We start from the raw sequence: 24507 nt of genomic DNA on the forward strand, positions 1-24507 counted from the left end.
TGAAGTATAAATCAATGTTTCTCCTAGCTTGCATGTATATTGAAGTAGTGAACACCAACATATTCTTGTCCATTTGTGACTTATTTACTAATGGGGCAGAAGAACCAAGAGTCCTAATGAACTTGAACCAAGGTAAATCAGCAAATACAATATAAGAGTTTCTGGATATGGTGGAACAGGCTGCAAAGTCAGTTTGCACACTCCTGGTCTAAAGTGTGCATTTAAAAATGTTTAAAATTGATAAGACAACAGGTTACCTATGTACCAACTTTTATTGTTTTATTTATTGCAGAGAAATGTCTAAACAAGTACTTGTGTACATCAGTTCATCTACCAAGCAATCTGCAAAAATATGAAAATATTAGAGCAGTAACAAATTATATTTTTAAAAACATTTTTTTTAAATTAAGAAGCTAATCTGAAAAGAATTTCTAAAGTTACATCTTAACAATTGCATTAAAAACAATTTTGGCATATAAAGCACAGAACTATACTTAAAATTTACCATCTTTAAACTAAACAGTATTAAATATTCAACTACCAAGTTAATACAAATTACGATATTTTGTTATACGGACAAGATACAAGCAACTGGAAACAGTTTTACAGGGATAGTCATATTACATTTTTCTATTCATCTTGGATGTAGTTTTAAAGAAGTGCTTGTCATAAATGGTGCAGTAATGTACAGCAGAGCCAAGCATAACATTTTGCAAATACTCTACATGGATAATGCTAGAATCTTTTTTTTTAAATGAGAAACTAGTCAATTTAGTTAACTATTAATAGGAAATTGCTAATCAACCAAGACTGTAAAAGTGCTCACTTATTTTTTCATTGCAGTATATGTCCCCCTATATTTTTGAAACTTTAGCTTATGTGCAATATATTACAATAACCAGTAGTCATTTCCTAGACTTATTTATCTCTGTAATACAGTAGGTATAATTTTAATGGCTCAGGTAAAGGCAAACTGAGGATTTTTTCTCGAAGCAGATTTAATGGAGGTTCAGATTTAAAGTCGTTGTACTCCTTTTCATCATCATCTCTCCTAACATCTTCCATGTCCTCCCCATTATTATTGTTGTTATCAAAAGGATTTGAAATTCGACTTGCAAAAACCTGCTTATCAACAAGAACAATTGCATCCATGCGTCGCCTGCGGATCCGCCTTCTTTTAAATCTAGAAAGAGTCTTTGGAGGCACACCACCATTTGACTTGTCCTGAATTATTGTATTTTTAAGAGTCCGACGAATGCAGATCCGTGTTAAATCTTGGAGAGTTCCAATGCTAACTGAAGCTGCAGAATCACAAATTTAAAAGTAATGCATCTGTCTATTTCTTTACCATGTAAATTATTAAGCAAAAAATTACCAATTTTGCATTAATATATACTCTACACAATCCTTCACCAAAACTATTGCAATGGAAGTAGATTACTTTAAGAGGATAAAGAGAAGAAATTAACATTTTTTAATTTACTGTATGTTTCATTTGATTTGGTTCACCTCACCTAACTGACAAATATTTCTTGCACATAATGATAGGGAGGGTTGCACAAAATAAGTCAGCAACTAAACATTCCAGTTACAGAACAGTGAGGTTTTTTTCTGTTTGATAAGTAAGCAAACGTTAAAACAAATTCAGAATAACATGATCCAACACAGGTGTTCAAAATTGAGGGGCTTCAATAAAGTGAGGCCGATGAATTGGTATCCAAGAGCATCAAATTTAAGATCAGCAGCAAAAGATCCAAGGGGGAAGTTAGGAAAATTATCGTTGTGCATATAATTGTCAGGACAAGAATTGTTCCAGCAGAAAACAACAATAGAAGCGGAGTTGTTGGACACGATTCTCCAGAATGATTTCTTAGTGTAGGAGCAAGCAGGAACTGCTGCGAGTTTCCCCGGCGTGGCCAGCAACACAATATGTTAATTGGTCCACTTAACGAGGCCCCTCAGGTTTCACGCCGCAAATGAAGGCTCACCAGCCAGAAACACGCTCGCCAGCGCCCTGCTAACAAGTCTAGAAGCGCTTAAACAGCACTTCCACAGCCAACCTCACTCAGCTCATAACCATGGCACCGAGATGACCAGCCCCAAGGTTTAGGAGATGCGGACCTGGGGAGGCTCCCAGATGCGGTTGAGGCCAGCAGTGATCTCCTGTTCCCTCGAGGGCGAGCTACAGGGCAGACAGTGCTGCCTGGAATGAAGTGGCAGTGCTCATCAGCTCGGGAAGCATGACCAGGAGGACTGGCCTCTTGTGCCACAAGGTCAACAATCTATACCGGGCTGCACACGTGAGTTGACACCACCTCCTCTCTTTCCCCGGCCCCTCCCCCCACCAAAACCTTGCCATCCCCACAAGATCTGTCCCCTCCACACACCCTTCACTCCCAACCCACCTTTCACACCCCCCCTCCCAGACCTTCCTTCATACCTACCACCCCGTCCCCCCACCCAAAAAATGTGAACTGCACAAGCGGCTAACAATGCCTTCCTTCTCTCCGCTGGAGAAGCTGCCCCACAGTCGTTGGGCGAGGGCCAAGACCGGCAGGGGGAGGGGGTGCCGGCCATAAGAATCCTCATGATATTCAAGGAATGGGCTCTAGAGGTTACGGGAGTGGATGAGGACAGAGCGGTCACCGATGTGGAGGTTTTTCCGGTGGCAGCGATGACGTAGGAAGCCGCACATTTGGGAGCTCCTGTTTTAAACTGACTTTTCGGCTCCTTTTAGAGCCCAAAACGGAAATTTTTCGACGTCTCCCGGTGGGAGAAGGTGTGCTGATCGACTTTCCCCGCAGTCCCTGACTCGAACTCGGAGTGGAAAGGGGGAAAAAACGGCAGCAGCTCCCCAGAAAAAATGGGGGAAGGAATCCAAGATGGCGGCCGGCGGAGCTCCAGAGGAGTGGAAGCAGTGGGCCCTGGAGCAACAAGCTGCTCTCCTGCGCTGTTTTGCAGACTTCAAGGCTGAGGTACTGAGCTCTCTGCAGGAACGAACAGAAGGCTCTCGGAGATTCAGATGACCCAGGGTGCTGCCATCAAGGAGTAGCAGACGCAGGCCACTGAACAAGAGGAGGAGGCTGGGATCCTCGTGAGTAAGGTGGAGGGACACGAGGCACTCCACAAGAAGTGGCAGGAACGCTTCGAGGAGCTTGATCACCGCATGAGGCGGAAAAATCTGCGGATCTTGGGCCTTGCGGAGGGGCTGGAGGGGTCGGACCTGACAACCAACGTGGCTACGATGCTGAACTGGCTAGTGGGGGCCGGGTCTTTCCATCTGCCCTTGGAGCTGGAGGGAGCACACAGAGTACTGGCCAGGAGGCCTAAGGAGAATGAACCCCCGCGTGCGGTGCTGGTGAGGTTCCACCGGTTCAGTGATCGGGAGTGTGTGCTGCGCTGGGCCAAGAAGGTGAAGAGCAGCAATTGGGAGAATGGGGTAGTACGGATCTACCAGGATTGGAGTGCGGAGGTGGCTAAGCGGCAGTCCGGGTTTAATCGGACGAAAGAGGTGCTTTACAAGAAAAAGATAAAGTTCGGATTGTTGCAGCCTGCGCGCCTGTGGGTAACTTATTCGGACCGGCATTATTATTTCGATTCCTCGGAGGAGGCGTGGGCCTTCATGCGGACGGAGAAACTGGACTTGAACTAGGGGTTGGGGGTTGCGGGGTCGGTTGTAATACTTTATTGCTGGATTCTGCTGTTGCTGTGTTCTCTTTTTTTTTGTACTTTTGCAATTTTGATATGGTTATTTATGGGGGTATTGTTCTGTTATGTTTTTTTTGCTGTGGGGCATTGTTTGAGTTTTGTATCTTGCGGGGAGGGTTGGGGGGGTTTGTTGTATTCTATGTCGGGTTGGGGGTATGGAGTGGGGATGGTATTTGGGAGCTGCGTCAGAAGGGTGTGGTGGGGCAGTGCGAAAGCCCGGGCTTTCTTCTGGTTTCCCGCGCTGCGGGGCTGTGGGGTGGAGACGATGACGGGGGGAGGCGGGGCCTTAACTGGTTCTTCCCCGTGCTGGAGCGGTGCCTGGAGGGGGGATAGATTGGGGGATGATCCCACTTTGGGAGGGGTCGGGTTATTGGCGGGAGTTTCCGGGGTCAGCAGAAGTTAGCTGACCCACGGAAGTACAATGGAGGACGGTTCGCGGCTAGGAGGGTTCCTAGCCTGGGGGGGAAGGGAGGGGGGGGAAAGGGGGAATACCGGGTTGCTGCTGGTAGGGTCAGGAAGGAGCTGGTGGGGGCTGGGGGGACAGAGGTGAGGTGTTGTCGCTGTGGGGACTGGGTCGGGCAGGGGGTTCTGGCCTGGGGCGGGCAGTCGACGGGCTATGGCTAGTCGACGGGGTAGGGGGGTGGGACGCCCTCTGATTCGGTTGGTCACCTGGAATGCGAGAGGATTGAATGGGCCGGTGAAGCGGTCGAGGGTACTTGCTCATCTGAAGGGGCTAAACGCAGATGTGGCAATGGTTTAGGCGACCCACCTGAAGGTGGCAGACCAGGTCCGTCTGAGGAAGGGATTGGTGGGGCAGGTTTTCCACTCTGGGTTGGATGTGAAGAACCGGGGAGTGGCGATTCTGGTGGGGAAGAATGTGTCGTTTGAGGCATCGGAGGTGGTGGCGGTTAAGGGGGGTAGGTATGTTATGGTTAGGGGCAGACTACAAGGAGAGAAGGTGGTACTTGCCAGTGTGTATGCAAGTACGATGCGGGCTTTATGAGGCGTATGTTGGGACGGGTCCCGGATCTGGAGCAGGAGGTCTGATCATGGGGGGGGGGGGGGGGGGGGGGGGGGGGACTTCAATACGGTGTTGGATCCTTCACTGGATCGGTCCAGCTCTAGGACGGGTAGGAGGCCGGCGGCGGCCAAGGTACTGAGAGGGTTTATGGACCAGATGGGTGGGGTGGATCCATGGAGGTTTGTGAGGCCAAGGGCACGGGAGTACTCTTTCTTCTCCCACGTACATACGGTCTACTCTCGGATAGACTTCTTCGTAGTGAGTAGGGGACTGATTCCGAGAGTGGAGGAGGCCGAGTATTCGGCCATTGCAATCTCCGACCACGCTCCGCATTGGATAGAGTTGGAGATGGGGGAGGTGCGGGACCAGAGCCCGTTGTGGCGGTTGGATGTGGGGTTGTTGGCGGAGGAGGAGGTGTGTAGGAGGGCCCAGGCAAGTATTGAGGGGTACCTCGAGGTGAATGATACGGGGGAGGTTCAGGTAGGGGTGGTCTGGGAAGCCCTGAAGGCAGTGATTCGTGGGGAGCTGATATCCATCCGGGCACACAGGGAGAGGAGCGAGAGGAGCGAGAGGGATAGACTGGTGGGAAAGATGCTGGAGGTAGACAGGAGGTACGCAGAGGCACCAGAGGAGGGACTGTTGGGGGAGAGGCGCAGCCTGCAGGCTAAATTTGATTTGCTGACCACTAGAAAGGCGGAGGCACAGTGGAGGAAGGCACAAGGGGCAGTGTACGAACATGGTGAAAAGGAGAGTAGGATGCTGGCTCATCAGCTCCGCAAGCAGGATGCGGCTAAGGAAATTGCTGGAGTGAGAGACAAGAGTGGGAATGTGGTGCAGAAGGGGGTAGAGGTGAATGAGGTCTTCAAGGACTTTTACGGGGAACTGTACCGGTCGGAGCCAACGGGGGAGAGGAGGGGAATGGAGACGTTCCTCGATGGGCTTTCTTTCCCGAAGGTGCAGGAGGAGCAGGTGGAGGGGTTGGGTGCGCCGATTGAGCTGGAGGAGCTAGTTAAGGGGATCGGGCAGATGCAGTCAGGGAAGGCACCGGGGTCAGATGGGTTCCCGGTGGAATTTTATAAAAAGTTTGTGGACCTAGTCGGCCCCTTGCTGGTGCGGACACTCAACGAAGCGTGGGAAGGGGGGACTTTGCCCCCGACGATGTCGCGGGCGCTGATCTCGTTAATTTTAAAGAGGGACAAGGACCCCCAGCAGTGTGGTTCATACAGGCCCATATCTCTCCTCAACGTAGATGCCAAGGTGCTGGCAAAAATCCTGGCCACCAGGATAAGAGGACTGTGTGCCAGGAGTTGTACACGAGGACCAGACAGGTTTTGTGAAGGGAAGGCAGCTGAACACGAATGTGCGGAGATTGTTGAATGTCATCATGATGCCGGCGATTGAGGGGGAGGCAGAGATAGTGGTGGCGCTGGATGCGGAGAAGGCCTTCGATAGAGTGGAGTGGGGGTACTTATGGGAGGTGTTGGGGAGGTTTGGATTTGGTGAAGGGTTTATTAGATGGGTGAGGCTGCTATACGAGGCGTGCGTGGCCACGAATGGGAATTAGGCAAGAGTGAGGTGTTTGTGGTGCACCCTGGAGACCAGGAGGAAGGAATTGGTAGGCTCCCGCTTAGGCGGGCAGGGGAGAGCTTTAGGTACCTGGGGTGCAGGTGGCCAGGGACTGGGGGACTCTTCACAAACATAATTTCACCAGACTTGTAGATCAGATGGAGGAGGAGTTCAAGAGGTGGGACATGCTGCCACTGTCGTTGGCGTGGAGGGTGCAGTCCGTCAAAATGACGGTGCTTCCGAGGTTCTTGTTCCTCTTTCAGTGCCTGCCCATCTTTATCCCCAGGGCCTTCTTTAGGAGAGTGACTAGCAGTATTTTGAGCTTTGTGTGGGCACATGGGACTCCGAGAGTGAAGAGGGTGTTCCTGGAGCGAGGGAGGGATGGAGGCCGGCTGGCGCTGCCCAACCTTTTGGGGTACTATCGGGCGTCCAATGTGTCAATGGTGCGTAAATGGGTGATGGAGGGGGGAGGGGCGGCGTGGAAAAGAATGGAGATGGTGTCATGTAGAGGTACGAGCCTGGGTGCCATGGTAACGGCACCGTTGCCGCTCTCCCCTAAGAGGTTTACCACGCGCCCGGTGGTGGCGGCGACCCTAAGAATCTGGGGACAGTGGAGACGGCATATGGGAGAAACAGGGGGCTCGATGGAGGCTCCATTGGGTGGCAATCATCGGTTCATCCCAGGGAACAGGGATGGGGGATTTAGGGGGTGGCAAAGGGTGGGCATCAGTAAATTGAGGGACCTGTTTATTGGCAGGAGGTTTGCGGGCCTGGGGGAACTGGAAGATAAATTTGGGCTTCCCCAAGGGAACATGTTCAGATACTTGCAGGTACAGGCGTTTGCTAGGCGACAGGTAGAGGGATTCCCTTTGCTGCCCTCGCGGGGGACGATGGACAGAGTGCTTTCGGGGGTGTGGGTCGGAGAGGGGAAGGTGTCTGACATCTATAAGGTAATGCAGGAGGTGGAGGAGTCGTCAGTGGAGGAGCTGAAGGCTAAATGGGAGGAGGAACTCGGGGAGCAGATAGAGGATGGGACTTGGGCGGATGCCTTGGAGAGAGTCAACTCTTCCTCCTCATGTGCGAGGCTTAGTCTCATCCAATTTAAGGTGCTGCACCGGGCCCACATGTCCGGGACTAGGATGAGTAGGTTCTTTGGGGGTGAGGACAGGTGCACCAGATGTTCGGGAAGTCCAGCGAACCACGCCCATATGTTCTGGGCATGCCCAGCACTGTAAGAATTCTGGAAGGGGGTGGCGGGGACGGTGTCGAGGGTGGTTGGATCCAGGGTCAAACCAGGGTGGGGACTCGCAATTTTTGGAGTTACGGTAGAGCCGGGAGTGCAGAAGGCGAAAGAGGCCGGTGTCCTGGCCTTTGCGTCCCTAGTAGCCCGACGAAGTATCTTGCTGCCGTGGAAGGATGCAAGGCCCCCAAGTGTGGAGACCTGGATCAGTGACATGGCGGGACTTATAAAATTGGAAAGGGTCAAATTTGCCTGGATAGGATCAACACAAGGGTTCTATAAACGATGGCAGCCTTTTCTGGACTTCCTGGCTCAAAGATAGATATCTTGGTCAATAGCAGCAGCAACCCGGGGAGAGGGGGGGGGGGGGGGGGGGGGTGTGTTCCTTATTGTAGTTTCTATTATGTAATTTAGTATTGTGTTAATTTGCGTTGTTGTTAATATGCTGTGTTGTTCATGGAGGTGGGGCGAATGTTTATGATTGCTAATATTATTGTTATTTTTGGTATTTTATTATGGTTCGTTGTTGTATAAATTCAAAATTTTTCAATAAAAATTATTTTTAAAAAACCAATGTGGAGGTTGGTGCATGCCAGAGAGGTGAGGATGCACCAGGACCTGCTCAGAGGACCTGTTATATGTGAGTTGTTGATGCTATACAGACTGAACTATCCCCCCGTTGACCATGTGTACTTTCTCCCACAGGTTCTCCAGCTGACAGTGCAGCCCATCTGGTGTGGCCCAGTCCCTTGTTCCCATGAGACCACCTTGGAGGAGAACTCCGAGGATGCCACACTCAATGCATCGCAGCTGTCATCCCCACCATCCACCAGTGCAGAGACATGCTTCTGGGGCACAATCTGGTGAGTACCACACAGTCGCTGATGTACATCAGGTAGACAGCAGTCGGAGATCTGCTGGATCCCAGGACCCAGCTGGGCCCCAGCCATATGCTGAGCCTATGGAACATGCTATCCCAGAGCGGCCGGGGCATTCAAGGGCCATGGCGGCGACACTCAGCAGGTCCAGAGCCAATTGGACGAGTCCCAGAGGATACATGCGCAGGAGATGTCGCCAGCAATGCATGGCACTAAGGCCAACACTGCTAGGTTGGTGACCGCAGCGGTGAGCCTGGTATAAAACGTCAGCAGCATTAGTGGTGTCCAAGGCATAGCATAGTTCGTGACGATCATGGCGGAGGGCCTCGTCAGAATGTCAGACTCGCTGGGGGACCTGATACAGTACCAGGGTGACCTTGTTGAGGCGGTGAGGGACATGTCCCAGTCTTAGAGAGGAATGGCTGAGGCATTGGACCTTGGCCCAGTCGCAGGTGGGCATTGCCGAGGCACTGCAGAGCATAGCCCAATCATGGAGGAGCATTGTCGAGGGGGTGAACACCTTGGTGCAGACACTGGGAGTTGCCAGATGACGCAGGGGCAGCCAGGCCTCAATTCAGCTGCCCTGCATCGAGGTGAACCACAGGGCCCGATGGATACCGACCGGGAGAAACGGGCACAGGGTGGCAACGTGGAACCGTCCTATGGATAGCAACGGTGGCCACCAGCTCCACTGAGTTCCGCGTCTTGCAGCCAGCACCCGGGATAGGGTGGTACAGTCGTTTATGCGCTGCCAAATGCGCCGGGGTACTCCGGCCTCAGGGGACGCCCGCCAGAGTCTTCGAAGGCCATGGTATGAGGCAAGCAGCTGGCTGCCTCCACCTTTGATGTGCATCCTGGGTATACACTTAAACGTAGCAGTAGAGCAAAGGCAGCAAAGCACATCGAGGATCACTGGGGGGAGAGAGGACTGGTGTGTGTTTTTGGGGTGGGGGGAGGGAGATAGTGGGGCGGCATCACAGCTAGAGTGGGGCTGTGGTGTACACTTGTCAATGAACGTTAAAATACCATTGCCACAACCAGTGTGATGCCTCTGGCTCTTTGTTCCGCACTGCGGTCTGACCACCAATTCCATGCCCCATTCTACCCCCCCCCCCCCCCCCCCCCCCCCCCAAATCCCAGACACGTCCCGCCTACACATCCGGTCACGGACATATGCCCAGGGCTGGGGCCCATCCCCTGGTTGATCGAAGGTTGCCTGCTGCATCCACGCCTGTCACCTCCTGCAGTTACAAGCACAGAATCCACGCATCAAGGTGTGCCTGGGATGCTAGGCATTGGGCCCCACATGCTACATCGTACGCCCACCCATGGTGATCAACTTGGGATGTGTGAAGTGTTCACTTAAACACGACTGCCAATTCCCATTAGCTGCAGCCTTCAGCCGCACAGCCGTTCACGGTCAGTGGGAGTTATGGGTGATAACCATATGGTTGGGCCAACAGGCAGGGACTAGGGTTGCTCCCAGAATGGGAGCACACACTTCAGGGTTTGGTGTGGAAGACCCACATATGGTAGACCCCTCGCCCCGTTAATTGTATGGAAATAGGGCTCAAGTGGTGATAATTGACTTCTTGCCACGCTCCGGCAGGTTGCCAATTTAGTCTATGGGAGCAGGCCGATTGCACCACAAACGGCTTGGCTCCAGGCGTGGTTCTCGTTTTTGGCCTCTCCCGCTATTCATGAGCCTCGTTGCACTCTCGCTCGAGCAAAATGAGGCCCGATAATTGCGGCATTACCTTTTTAGGAAAGATGTGTATAAATAATTGAAAAAAAAATCAAAGAATTGTGAGAAAATGATAGGGTAATCGATCTAAGTTTAGTTTTCATAGAGCCACACCACCTCCTGCGAACTAACGTTTTTACGATTTTATGATCTGTAATACTTAACTAAAGGAAACAAATCCTTTAAAAATACAAAAAGCTCAACAGTGGTAAATTAAAATTGCAAAAGTCCTGAAAGTATTCCAGATAACAATCAGAGAAACAAAAAAGCATGAGACAGTGAGGAATTGGACTCGAATGATAACATAGGTTGCTGATGCATGTGTAAACCAGGGTTCGCATTCAACAGCCTTGAAAGCAACTTGTTCTCAGATGATTGACTGTAGCATTTTGCAGCCTGGGGTTAGGTGCACACTATTCCTTATTACTAGGAAAACCATTTTCAGGACACAGAAAAATACAGTGGTCTGATTATTTAACCATTGGATGCTCCCATATGTAAAGTTTTCATCCTTTTGATGGGTTTTCTGCTCATCTATCACCTCCAGTCTTGTTGGTATAGCTCCCACTCACAGCAGCTACCCCCTCCCCCCAGCCACATCCCCAATTTCTCCCAACATCTCAAATTTAAAGTTCTCATCTTTATGTTTAAAAGTACTTTAAAGTAGCCTCATCCCTCTCCATCTCCATCTCCAGCCCAAATCCCACCTCCAAACCCATCAATTCAACACTAGCAGCTACATCCTCAGCTACCTGTGCCACACTCTCTGAAAATTCCGGCTTAAGCTCCTCCCCTCTCCCCTTTTAAAATTCTGCATAAAACCTAAAGCTTAACTCACCTTCTGATCACCCCTCCTGCTTTAGCTTAGTGTGCACCCACTGACACACCCCTCCCTCCCCAGGTAGATCTCTTTGCAGTGCCTAGATATAAGTTTTTCTTGAAAACGTTCCATAAATCCAAGTTTCAAGTTGTTGTTATGACTCACTGCAAAACCAAAGCCATTAGAGGAGCCAAGATGCAACTTCCAGAATATCAGCAGCTTTGTTGCTCTTTCACAAGTGATAACATGCACCGAACTGCGATACACCGCTACCTTGATTCTAAAATGGTGAGTTGAACCTGCAGTGCTTAAATGTAGAGAGCTATTTTAAAGAAACAACTGCTGTGCAAATTTCATCAAGCCTTATGACCCATGTATTTGGTTTACAACTTATATCAGCGTCAGTAAATATTGTGTCGCTTTTCTTAGGTCTGGCATTTTACTACTAGATTTAAAATCAAATATGCTGCCATTTGGAGAAAATGAAACCAAACTGATATCCTCTTAACAGTTTTTCTTCTTTCAAAACAAATTATTGGGGTCAAATCAATCAATTTATTACATTTCCAACCCAAAAATATATTCTAGTTGTATGTTAAATACTGTTAAAACAGGCAATTTATTTTCTCTCTAGTCTCATCCTATCTTCTGATCTTCATTTATACAGATCGTGTGGTTTCCAAAGCGAGTCGCTCCAAGAACTGTTAAATCTGAAGGCATGCGGTATTCTCTACACTACAGGACCCCTTACATCTGCGTTGTGCTTGGTGTCTTCTCAGAACTTTGTTACAGGAACCGAAGAGAATGGGGGTAATTGAGCCTCTCTCTCTATTTCTCTCTTCCCAATGTCCTGCTTAATGAAAGCAATCTCTTCAAAACATTTTTTTTCTCCATTACGTTTTTCCTCAAAATAGATAGTCCTGGGGCGGGATTCTCCGACCCCCCGCCGGGTCGGAGAATCGCCCAGGGCCGGCGTCAATCCCACCCTCGCCGTGTCCCGAATTCTCTGCCACCCGAGATTCGGCGGGGGCGGGAATCGCGCCACGCCAGTCGGCGGGCCCTTTGCGGCAATTCTCCGGCCCGCGATAGGCCGAAGTCCCGCCGCTGACAAGCCTCTCCCGCCGGCGTGGATTAAACCACCTAGCTTACCGGCGGGAGCATACGGCGCGAGTGGGCTCCGGGGTCCTGGGGGGGACGCGGGGCGATCTGGCCCCGGGGGTAGTCCCCACGGTGGCCTGGCCCGCGATTGGGGCCCACCGATCGGCGGGCGGGCCTGTGCCATGGGGGCACTCTTTTTCTTCCGCCTTTGCCATAGTCTTCACCATGCTCCGGCACATACACGGACTTACGTCGGCCGGCTAAGTCCTTTCGGCCCCAGCTGGCGTGGCGCCAAAGGCTGTTCACGCCAGCCGGCGGAGCGGGAACCACTCTGGCGTGGGCCTAGCCCCTCAATGTGAGGACTTGGCCCCTAAAGGTGAGGAGACTTCCGCACCTTTGGAGCGGCCCGACGCCGGAGTGGTTAACGCCACTCCAACACGCCGGGACCCCCCGCCCCGCCGGGTAGGGGAGAATCCCGGCCCTGATTCCCCAACAGACTAACGGCTAAAAACACTGTCAGGTGGTACAAATTGATAAGAGACCAGAAGTTCTTATTTGATTCTCAAGAGTGCTGTTGGACAGTCTCACACGGGACATTCTAATTGAGTTCTGCATTCCTAGGTGAAGGAGAGAAAAAATGTCAGCCAGGATTGGATTCCACTGTAATGCTCTTCAGAATTAAATATGATTGAAGAGCAAAATACTGTGGATGCAGGGAAATCTAAAATAAAGACAGAAAATGTTGGGAATACTCAGCAGGTCTGGCAGCATCTGAATAATGAATGTTTTAGTGAAAGTTGCTCATGTCCACAAAATCGGCAACAAGTGTCAGCCCTTTCAGAAATAATAATAATAATCTTTATTATTGTCCCCGGCACCTGTTCGGGTACACTGAGGGAGAATTCAGAGTGTCCAAATTACCTAACATCACGGGCGCAATTCTCCGCTGCCCAGGCCGGGTGGGAGAATCGCGGGAAGGCCGCTCTGGCACCCCCCCCCCCCCCAAAACACTCTGGGTTTCACGACGGCGTCGGCCGTTGCGGAGAAATCCGCCCCACATCTTTCGAGAGGAAGAAGGGTTAAAAGTTGATTTTTAAAAATTTTTTAATTTGTCCATTCATTCTTGAAAGCGTGGGATCTACCACTGGGCAAGGTTCACTGCAAGCCAGGCACCCTCCATGACACCATTCAAATGTCCATTATGTATGTGTCAACCTTGACAGTGTCAGCAAGCTTTCTATTGAAGGGAATGTCATAGCTAGTCCAGATCATGTTATTTGATTCTTATATATATGCACTTGTAGCAGGGACTTTTGAGTTGTGATCCGGGTTGGAATGTCAATAGGTTCGATCTTACAAGTATGGAGACTACATCAGCATCTTTAGTCATACCCAGCTAAGATCCTTTAGCTCAATCTCCACCTCAAACTATAAGAAATTTCTGGTCTGCTGGCTCACTTCCTCAATGGATAAATATTACTTGAGGCAATTCCCTTGTCCTTAATGGCTAGATACTGTACTTAATATAATTGAGTCATGGGATACAAACCCAATGCATTTGTTTTGAAATTAATCTATTCCAGCCGAATCACTAATTCATTCAAAAGAACACCTTCACCAAAATAATGCAGACAGTAATTTCAGACCAACTGTTAAGTATTCACACATTAATATTCCACGGCATAATTTCAGGACCTTCATCTTATTTCACAAGTTAAAATAGTACCAATGTCAAAATATCTACTTGCAAGGGTTACTATTTGGGAGAAAAACACAGAAGCAGTATAGAAACATATAGATTTGGTAATTCAGAACATATGTAATCTTCCTCACTCCATGTCCTCTACTCTGTAAACTTAAACCATAAACATGTTCATCGATCAGACAACTTGAATGAGTTACTATCCTGATCTCACAGCTAATTCTGTCAAAACAAAGAAAATTATATGTAGAAATAAATGCAACAGCTATATCTAATGGCACAAACTTGCAACTCTATTTCTTATTTAATCGAATGATGTAATCAGTGAAAGGCAAGTTGAATTATTGTACTTTTCAACCTATGAGAAATATAATAAACTATCTGTAAAGTTTAATCACTATTGCCTTAAAACCCAAGGTACTCCCCAACGAGATAGGCAAGCAGATTATTGAATTCACTACTATATTTTCTGGTATATTAGCGAGTTAATCTGCATGACAAAATCTTGTAAATCTACATAAATATTATTCATAGGAAACATTTGTGTGATTAATAAATCTAAAGCAGAAAGATACTTTGAAATAAAAGCCTTTGGGGTTTAGTACGATGCAAAAATCTGACGCACACATCCATATTATGTAAACGTATGTTTATATTTACAATGCTACAACACAGATTTATTTAAATGCTAGACATGCACCACTGGGGAATATGCTTATAGACAAGCAACTGGAAAGCAGATTGTTGAATTCGCTACTACATTTGCTAAAAATTAAATTCTCGTTTAGTATACTAAGCTCCTGTTAAAGTAATCATACTAATAAAACTCACGTAATTGGACTGTTCGGACTTTCACAACATCTGTGCTGCAGGGTTGGATTAAAGGAGCAAAGGAGACAGCCAAGATTTTTTCAGTTTCCCAAGTATTTAATCCTGTACGCGTTATTTTAGTGAGCTGCATCAAATAATTCAAAGGAATATTAAGTTGCAAGTAGGAATAACAATTATTAAAACTGGAATTTACAAAATGCGACACAATCCTAATTATTGAAATGAAAGAAATAGTAATACAATAATAATCTTTATTGTCACAAATAGGCTTACATTAACACTGCAATGAGGTTACTGTGAAAGGCCCCTGGTCGCCACATTCCGACGCCTGTTCGGGTACACAGAGAGAATTTCAGAATATCCAATTCAGCTAACAGCACATATTTCTGGACGTGTGGGGAGGAAACTGCAGCACCCAGAGGAAACCCACACAGACACAGGGAGAACGTGCAGATTCCACACAGTCACCCAAGCCGAGAATTGAACCTGGGACCCTGGCACTGTGAAGCAATAGTGCTAACCATCTATATATTTATAAAATTATTTCACAAAGTTTTACTAACAGATGGAAAAATCTTGGGAAAATGAAGCCCAAATTCCAGGTAAATGCTTCTGGAAGGTGAAGCACAGTGTTCGGAGCAATTTCAAAAAATGTGAACATTTGATTTGGAATATTGAGCTACATTTTTAAAATGCTATTAAGAATTCCAGAGGCAGCCATAGAGTGAGTGGTCGCACACAGGCTCCAAGGCGTGGATTTGAGCTCTTTTTATTCGAAAGCAGGAGAATTTCGACAGGATAGCTGAAGGTGTGGAGGAGAAGATCCCCCCTGGGAGTTGCATGTCTGCTGGTTATTGCTGGAAATCCCAGACCCGTGTCATGCTCCTTGTGTGCGATGTGGGAGCTCAGGGATACATCCACTGTCCCTGGTTCTTTCACATGCAAGAAGTGTGTTCAATTGCAGCTCCTGTTAGACCCCTTGATGGCTCTGGAGCTGCGGATGGACTCACTTTGGAGCATCCGCTCATGCTGAGGAGGTCGTGGATAGCACGATTAGCAACTTGGTCACACCGCAGGTGAAGGTTACTGAGGGAGATAGAAAATGGGTGACCAAAAGACAGAGCAAGAGTAGGAAGGCAGTGCAGGTGTCCCCTGCGGTCATCTCCCTGCAAAACAGATATACCGCTTTGGATACTGTTGAGGGAGATGGCTCACCAGGGGAAGGCAGCAGCAGCAAGGTTCATGGCACCGTGGCAGGAAGAAAAATGGCAGGGCTTTAGTGATAGGGGACTCAATCGTAAGGGGAATAGACAGGAGGTTCTGTGGACGCAATCGAGACTCCAGGATGGTATGTTGCCTCCCTGGTGCAAGGATCAAGGATGTCTCGGAGCGGCTGCAGGACATTCTGGGGGGGGGGGAAACAGCTGTCATGGTGCACATAGGCACCAACGATATAGGTAAAAAGCGGGATGAGGTCCTACAAGCTGAATTCAGGGAGTTAGGAGTTAAACTAAAAAGTAGGACCTCAAAGGTAGTAATCTCAGGATTTCTACCAGTGCCACGAGCTAGTCAGAGTAGGAATATCAGGATAGATAGGATGAATGCGTGGCTCGAGAGATGGTGCAAGAGGGAGGGATTCAAATTCCTGGGGCATTGGGACCGGTTCTGGGGGAGGTGGGTCCAGTACAAACCGGATGGTCTGCACCTGGGCAGGAAGGGAACTGATGTCCTGGGGGGTGGTGTTTGCGAGAGCTGTTGGGGAGGGTTTAAACTAATGTGGCAGGGGGATGGGAACCGATGCAGGAAGTTGGAAGGTAGTAAAACAGGGACAGAAGCAAAAGGAAGTAAGGGGGAAAGTGCAAAGCAGAGAAGCCATATTCAAAAATCAAAAAGGGCGACAGTACAAGGTACAGTGACTGAGGGGAGCTCAGTGAATAGGCCCAGTAATACTAAAAGGAATAAAACTGGAGATGTTAAGATTCAAAACAGAGGTAAAAAAACCAACACAAGTGTACTTTACCTGAATGCGCGTAGTATTCGGAATAAAGTAAATGAGTTGATGGCGCAAATCATCGTGAATGACTATGATTTAGTGGCCGTTACTGAAACATGGTTAAAGGATGGTCACGACTGGGAGTTAAATATCCGAGGGTATCAAACTATTTGGAAGGACAGAGTGGATGGTAAGGGAGGTGGTGTAGCTCTGTTATTTAAGGATGATATCTGGGCAATAGTAAGGGATGACATTGGTGCTATGGAGGATAAGGTTGAATCCATTTGGGTGGAAATCAGGAATAGTAAGGCGAAAAAGTCACTGATAGGAGTATTCTATCGGCCACCAAATAGGAATGTTATGGTGGGGCAGGCAATAAACAAAGAAATAACTGATGCATGTAGAAATGGTACAGCAGTTATCATGGGGGATTTTAATCTACATGTTGATTGGTTTAACCAGGTCGGTCAAGGCAACCTTGAGGAGGAGTTTATAGAAAGTATCCGCGATAGTTTCCAAGAACAGTATGTAATTGAGCCTACGAGGGAACAAGCGGTCCTAGATCTTGTCCTGTGTAATGAGACAGGATTGATTCATGATCTCATAGTTAGGGATCCTCTCGGGAGGAGCAATCACAATATGGTGGAATTTAAAATACAGATGGAGGGTGAGAAGGTAAAATCAAATACTAGTGTTTTGGGTTTAAACAAAGGAGATTACAATGGGATGAGAGAAGAACTTGCTAAGGTAGACTGGGAGCAAAGACTTTATGGTGGAACAGTTGAGGAACAGTGAAGAACCTTCCAAGCGATTTTTCACAGTGCTCAGCAAAGGCTTATACCAACAAAAAGGAAGGACGGTAGAAAGAGGGAAAATCGACCGTGGATATCTAAGGAAATAAGGAAGAGTATCAAATTGAAGGAAAAAGCATGCAAAGTGGCAAAGATTGGTGGGAGACTAGAGCACTGGGAAATCTTCAGGGGGCAATAGAAAGCTACTAAAAAAGCTATAAAGAAGAGTAAGATAGAGTATGAGAGTAAACTTGCTCAGAATATAAAAACAGACAGTAAAAGTTTCTACAAACATACAAAACAAAAAAGAGTGGCTACGGTAAATATTGGTCCTTTAGAGCAGTGCTTCTCAAAGTGTGGTACGCGTACCGGTGCCGGTACACGATCCATCGTCTGCCGGTACTTGGAGTGTTTCCAGAAAAGAAAGAGACAGTAATCCTGGATTGGCTTGTTTCGCTCACCGGTCCCTGGCACATTGAAAAAAAAAACTGCCGGTCCGCCACATCAGATAGTTTGAGATGCACTGCTTTAGAGGATGAGAAGGGAGTTTTAATAATGGGAGATGAGAAAATGGCTGAGGAACTGAACAGGTGTTTTGGGTCGGTCTTCACAGTGGAAGACACAAATAACATGCCTGTGACTGATAGAAATGAGGCTATGACAGGTGAGGACCTTGAGAGGATTGTTATCACTAAGGAGGTAGTGATGGGCAAGCTAATGGGGCTAAAGGTAGACAAGTCTCCTGGCCCTGATGGAATGTATCCCAGAGTGCTAAAAGAGATGGCTAGGGAAATTGCAGATGCACTAGTGATGATTTACCAAAATTCACTAGACTCTGGGGTGGTCCCGGTGGATTGGAAATTAGCAAACGTGACACCACTGTTTAAAAAAGCGAGGTAGGCAGAGAGCGGGTAATTATAGGCCAGTGAGCTTAACTTTGGTAGTAGGGAAAATGCTGGAATCCATCATCAAGGAAGAAATAGCGAAGCATCTGGATAGAAATTGTCCCATTGGGCAGACGCAGCATGGGTTCATAAAGGGCAGGTCGTGCCTAACTAATTTTGTGGAATTTTTTGAGGACATTACTAGTGCAGTAGATAATGGGGAGCCAATGGATGTGGTATATCTGGATTTCCAGAAAGCCTTTGACAAGGTGCCACACAAAAGGTTGCTGCATAAGATAAAGATGCATGGCATTAAGGGTAAAGTAGTAGAATGGATAGAGGATTGGTTAATTAATAGAAAGCAACGAGTGGGGATTAATGGGTGTTTCTCTGGTTGGCAATCAGTAGCTAGTGGTGTCCCTCAGGGATCCGAGTTGGGCCCACGATTGTTCACAATTTACATAGATGATTTGGAGTTGGGGACCAAGGGCAATGTGTCCAAGTTTACAGATGACACTAAGATGAGTGGTAAAGCGAAAAGTGCAGAGGATACTGGAAGTCCGCACAGGGATTTGGATAGGTTAAGTGAATGGGCTAGGGTCTGGCAGATGGAATACAATGTTGACAAATGTGAGGTTATCCATTTTGGTAGGAATAACAGCAAACGGGATTATTATTTAAATGATAAAATATTAAAGCATGCTGCTGTTCAGAGAGACCTGGGTGTGCTAGTGCATGAGTCACAGAAAGTTGGTTTACAGGTGATTAAGAAGGCAAATTGAATTTTGTCCTTCATTGCTAGAGGGATGGAGTTTAAGACTAGGGAGGTTATGCTGCAATTGTATCAGGTGTTAGTGAGGCCACACCTGGAGTATTATGTTCAGTTTTGGTCTCCTTACTTGAGAAAGGACGTACTGGCACTGGAGGGTGTGCAGAGGAGATTCACTAGGTTAATCCCAGAGTTGAAGGGGTTAGATTAAGAGGAGAGGTTGGGTAGACTGGGACTGTACTCGTTGGAATTTAGAAGGATGAGGGGGATCTTAGAATCATAGAATTTACAGTACGTAAGGAGGCCATTCGGCCCATCAAGTCTGTAGCAGCCTTAGAACGAGCACCCTACTTAAGCCTACACCTCTACCCTATCCCCGTAACCCAACCTAACCTTTTGGACAATACGGGGGAAATTTAGCATGGTCAATCCATCTAACCTACACATCTTTGGACTGAGAGAGGAAACCCACACAAACACGGGGAGAAAGTGCAAACTCCACAGTCACCCAAGGCAGGAATTGAGCCCGCAACCGTGGAGCTGTGAGGCAGCAGTGCTAACCACTGTGCCACCGCGTGTCGGAGCCAGGAAGGATAAAGGAGGCGTTCAGGAGTATTATGATAAATTGTATATGATCGATCTGGGGGTTGAGGAATGAGATATGGTTCAGTTTTTGGATGGGTTGGAATTCCCACGGCTGGATGAGGAGAGGCGGCAGGCAACAGAGGAGCCATTAGGGTTAAGAGAGGTGATGGAAAGCATAAGAGGGATGCAGTCAAGGTAGGCTCTGGGGACGGATGGTTACTCTGCGGATTTTATAAGGGGTCTGCGGCGGAGTTGGCACCACACTTACTGGAGGCATTTAGCGAAGTGCTGAAGAAGGGGCAGCTGCCGCAGACAATGTCACAGGCTATGATAACGCTAATTCCAAAGAAAGGGAGGGACCCACTAGAGTGTGGGTCATACAGGCCCATATCACTGTTGAATACAGACGAGAAAGTGCTGGCTACGCTAGTGGCGGGGAGGATGGAAGTATCTGTTCCAGGGGTGGTTGCAGAGGACTAAATCGTTCGTGAAGGGTAGGCAACTCTCTAGTAGCATAAGACGGTTATTCAATGTGATCACGAGCCCGTCGAGGGGACACGTACCAGAGATAGTGGTGTCTATGGAAACGGAGAAGGCTTTTGACTGGGTGGAGTAGCGGTCCCTGTGAGGTTCTGGGAAGGTTTGGGCAGAAGTTTGTGGCATGGGTGCAACTGCTACATGTGGCTCCGGTGGCGAGTGTACAGACAAATGATATGAGCTCACGGAGTTTTGAGTTGCATCGGGGAATGAGGCAGGGGCGTTCGCTGTCAACACTGTTGTTTGCGCGATAGAGCCTTTAGCGATGGGTCCTCAGGGGTCAGCAGATTGGCAGGGAATTTTGAGTGGGAGTAGGGAACACCGGGTGTCGCTGTATGCAGACGACCTGCCGTTGTATGTGTCAGACCCACTGGAGAGTATGAGGAGAAATATGGGCGTTTTTGAAAGGTTCAGGGCTTTCTTGGGTTACAAGTTGAATGTGGGGAAAAAGCCTTGTTTCCGGTGAACGAGGCTGGTGGGGAAGCTAATTTAGGGGTGTTGCCATTTCGGGTCATCAGGGATAGGTTTAGGTATTTGGGGATCCAGATAACAGGAGAGTAGGCGACGTTACACAAATGGAATTTAACAAAGTTGGTGGAGGAGATAAAGGAGAACCATAGGAGGTGGGATAAACTACACCTGACGCTGACGGGGAGGATCCATGTGGTGAAAATGAATGCTCTGCCAAAGTTCCTCTTCATATTCCAGACACTCCCGATCTTTATTTCGAAGGCCTTTATCCAGAAGCGGAACGCAGTGATTTCGGAGTTTATATGGGCGGGGAAGATGCCACGGGTAAAGAGGGCCCTGCTACAGAGGCATAGAATGGGGTTGGCGTTACCGAACCTGCTGCACTACTATTGGGCAGCGAATGTGGAGAAAATGAGACGTTAGTGGGAAAGAGAGGGGTTAGAATGGGTTAGGATGGAGGAAAAGTCCTGTAGGAGATCCAGCCTGAGAGCCATGGTCACGGCGGCATTACCACTGGCACGGAATAGATATACCGAGAGCCCGTTTGTACAGTCCACGATTAGGGTGTGTGGAACCAGCTGTGGAGGCACTTTAGGACAGATGGGATGTCAGTGTTAATATCGTTGTGTGAGAACCATGGGTTCAAGCCGGGGGAGACGGATGGCATGTACAGGAGGACGGTAAAAAGTGGGGCTGGTGAGTGTGAGGGAATTATATTTGGAGAAGTTCACAAGTCTGGAAGAGCTGCGGGAGAGGGTAGAGGTCCCAAAGGGAAGTGAATTTCGGTATGTACAAGTGAGGGACTTTGCACGGAAGGCATGAAAAGAGTTTCCCAGAGTGCCGAAGTATGGCCTCTGAAATATGCCCTACTGCAGGGGTGGGCAAACTTTTCCGTGCAAGGGCCACATTCAGAAATTCACAATTTTAAAGGGCCGCATAGTATATTAAGTGAAATAATTAATATTTTAAATAGCCAAAATAAAAGGTCTTTTGAAGAATAAAAAGTACATTTATTTGAAAAACAAAGTAACTCAGTAAGTAACAGAACAATGTCAATGAGAATGATGCATCTGACTGCAGTCATTTACCAGTTTGTTGAAATCAGGTGTCAAATTGCTTGTGCTGATCCTTAACACTGACAGAAGCACAGCCTAGCCGAGTCAACGATAAAAACGCGCGTAGTGGGGTGAATGAGTGGGGCTGCCTTATTGGTCGGCTTAGTTGAGTGTGAGACCAATAGGAGTCCAGGTTACAAACAATAATAAGGCTTATTGTTTGTAACCTGGACTCCTATTGGTCGCACACCCAACTAAACTGACCAATGAGACAGCCCCACACATCCACCCCACTACGCGCATTTTTATGCGGCCCGTCAATGAGGTGCCCGGAATCATAACCGGCCTTTTTTGAAAAGCCGCCGGGGAAAAGCCGCTGAAGTAAATGCGCATATTGAATAAGCGCATTTACTTCAGCTGCTTTTCCCCGGCGGCTTTTCAAAAATGCCGGTTATGATTCCGGGCACCTCATTGGCGGGCCGCTTGTCGGCCGCATGCGGCCCGTAGTTTGCCCACCCCTGCCCTACTGGAATGGTTGTTGCTTCCAGACGTGAAAGGGGAGGGTAGGAATGAGGTCATATACAGGTGGCTGGGGGAGCAGGGGGGAGCGCAAGTGGTGAGGATCAAGGAGAAATGGGAGGAGTTGGGGGGGGGGGAGATAGGATGGGGAGTGAGGTGCTGCGCAGGGTGAATTCGACCTCCGAGTGCGAGGAGGAGTTTGATACAGTTTAAAGTGGTACACAGGGTACACATCTCTCGGGCAAGGATGAGTGGGTTCTTACATGGAATGGAAGACAAGTGTGAGAAGTGTGGGCGAGGACCAGCAAATCTCGCGCATAGGTTCTAGGTGTGAGAAGTTGGGGAGGTACTAGGCGGGAGTGTCCAGGACGGAGGCAAAGATTGTGCGGGTAGAGGCCAGGCCAGACTCTATGGTGGAGATTTTTGGGGTATCAGAAACGCCGGAGCTGTTGGAGGGGAGGAAGGCTGATGTCGTGGCCTTAGCCTCTCTGGTTTCCCAGCGAAGAATTTTGCCGGAATGGCGGTCAACAATGGTGCTGGGGGTGGCGGGCTGACTAACGGACCTGTACAACTTCCTCCGGTTGGAGATGATTAAGTTTGAATTGAGGAGATCAGCGGAGGGCTTTGAGTCACAGTGGGGATTGTTCACGCCATGTTTGAGGTATTGTTCGCCGCACTGGGGGAAGGGCGGGGTGATAAAGGACGGAAACATGCACAGACTAGAAAATTGTGAGTTGGGGAGAATGGTCCCCGGATTATTTATGTTTTTGTATTTTGGACAATGTTTGGAATAAAATACATATAAAAATGTGATTAAAATATTTGATGAATTCCAAAATATTAATTTGCATGCTAATAAGAACACAATGCAAAAGATACAGCACAGGGATGAAGCATCTAGGTATCTGCTATGTCACTTGTAATGGAATCAATTATTACGACCCAAGGTGCTTCATAACTAACGCAATGTGCTACCTAGACAATTACGGCAGGAAATTCTCATGTGGCAAGTTACCAGACAAGAAATTAAACAAATAACTAGCTCTTCTGTTTTGGGTGGCGGCTTCTATGAAAATAAGTCATGAAAGAGGAACAGCAAAGCTGGGACAGAGATCAGACATCTCAGCAACTTTTACTCGGGAACTGAAATTTCCAACATATTCTACAGGTGGATTTTAACAACGTTTTAGACCCTGATTGCTAGATTATTTCTTGAGCAAACATTGCGTACCCAAAAAATTCCAGAAAATAAAATAATGGCCACCTCAGTTTCATTATAATTACACTTCTATTTTTAGAAGGCTTTCATGGAGGTAAACTATCTACTTTAATGGAAATTATTTTGAATTCAATTTCTATGCTATTAGTGCATCAATACTCAAGGATCATGTGAATTGATTACAATATCTTGACTTATCGAAGGAATACAAAGGGGGACTACATAATGGAAAATTCAGGTGCATACCCCAGCGAAGGAAGAGTGGGAAGGTAAGTGATTAGTGGTTTAGTGACAATGTGATCAAAAGATCAGGAGGTGGATTTCATCGGCAAGATGAGTTTGGAGAAGGGAGGTAAGAAAGAAGCTAAAAAAAGATACAAGTTCAGGACTAGGGTTGGGAGAAGCAATAATAATCTTTATTGTCACAAGTAGGCTTACATTAACAGTGCAATGAAGTTACTGTGAAAAGCTCCTAATCTCCACATTCCAGTGCCTGTTCAGGTACACGCAGGGAGAATTCAGAATGTCCAAATTACCTAACATCATGGGCGCAATTCTCCGCACTCACAACGGTGCGGAGAATAGCGGGGTTCGTAAATTTTTACGGCCACGCTAGTCTGACGCCCTCCGCTATTTCTCCCCCCCCCCCACGCCCGACACGAATCGCTGCCGCCGTTTTTTTACGGCCAGCAGCGATTCTCAGCTGGCCGATGGGCCGAAGTCCAAGCCCTTTACGGCTGTTTTTACGAACGGCAAACACACCTGGTCTGGCCGTTCGTAAAAACGGCCGTAAAGTCCCGATTTTGAAAACCATGGCACCGATTGGCACGGCCGTGGCCCGTGATCGGTGGGCACCGATCGCGGGCAGCGGGTCCGATTCCCACGCACTCTTTGTCCTTCCGCCGCCCCGCTGTATCACTTGGCGGGGCGGCTGAGGGGCATCCCGGTCCGCGCATGCGCGGGTTTCGCGCAAATGCGCGATGACGTCATCCGCGCATGCGCGGGTTGGAGTCTCCCAATCTGCGCATGCGCGGCTGACGTCATGTGACGCGTCAGCCGGCGCAAACTCTGGCAAG

The 24507-nt window shown here is 48.2% G+C and overlaps 1 protein-coding gene across 4 annotated transcripts in view; it reads right to left on the reverse strand.

Annotated features, from left to right (window-relative positions):
• Positions 1-253: 253 nt before the first annotated feature.
• LOC119969574 (protein-L-isoaspartate O-methyltransferase domain-containing protein 2-like) overlaps positions 254-24507 on the reverse strand; it is a 35692-nt gene continuing 11438 nt past the window's right edge. For all 4 annotated transcript variants that reach the window (XM_038803361.1, XM_038803362.1, XM_038803363.1 and 1 more), the window contains 2 exons: positions 14609-14732; positions 254-1301 (listed from right to left, as the gene is read on the reverse strand). In XM_038803361.1, the coding sequence (XP_038659289.1) occupies positions 919-1301; positions 14609-14732 (507 nt within the window). In that variant the 3' untranslated portion in view covers positions 254-918. The remainder of the gene's footprint in view (positions 1302-14608; positions 14733-24507) is intronic.

The sequence above is a fragment of the Scyliorhinus canicula genome, chromosome 7 (genome assembly GCF_902713615.1).
Source record: "Scyliorhinus canicula chromosome 7, sScyCan1.1, whole genome shotgun sequence".
In the NCBI taxonomy this organism is placed as follows: Eukaryota; Metazoa; Chordata; class Chondrichthyes; order Carcharhiniformes; family Scyliorhinidae; genus Scyliorhinus; species Scyliorhinus canicula.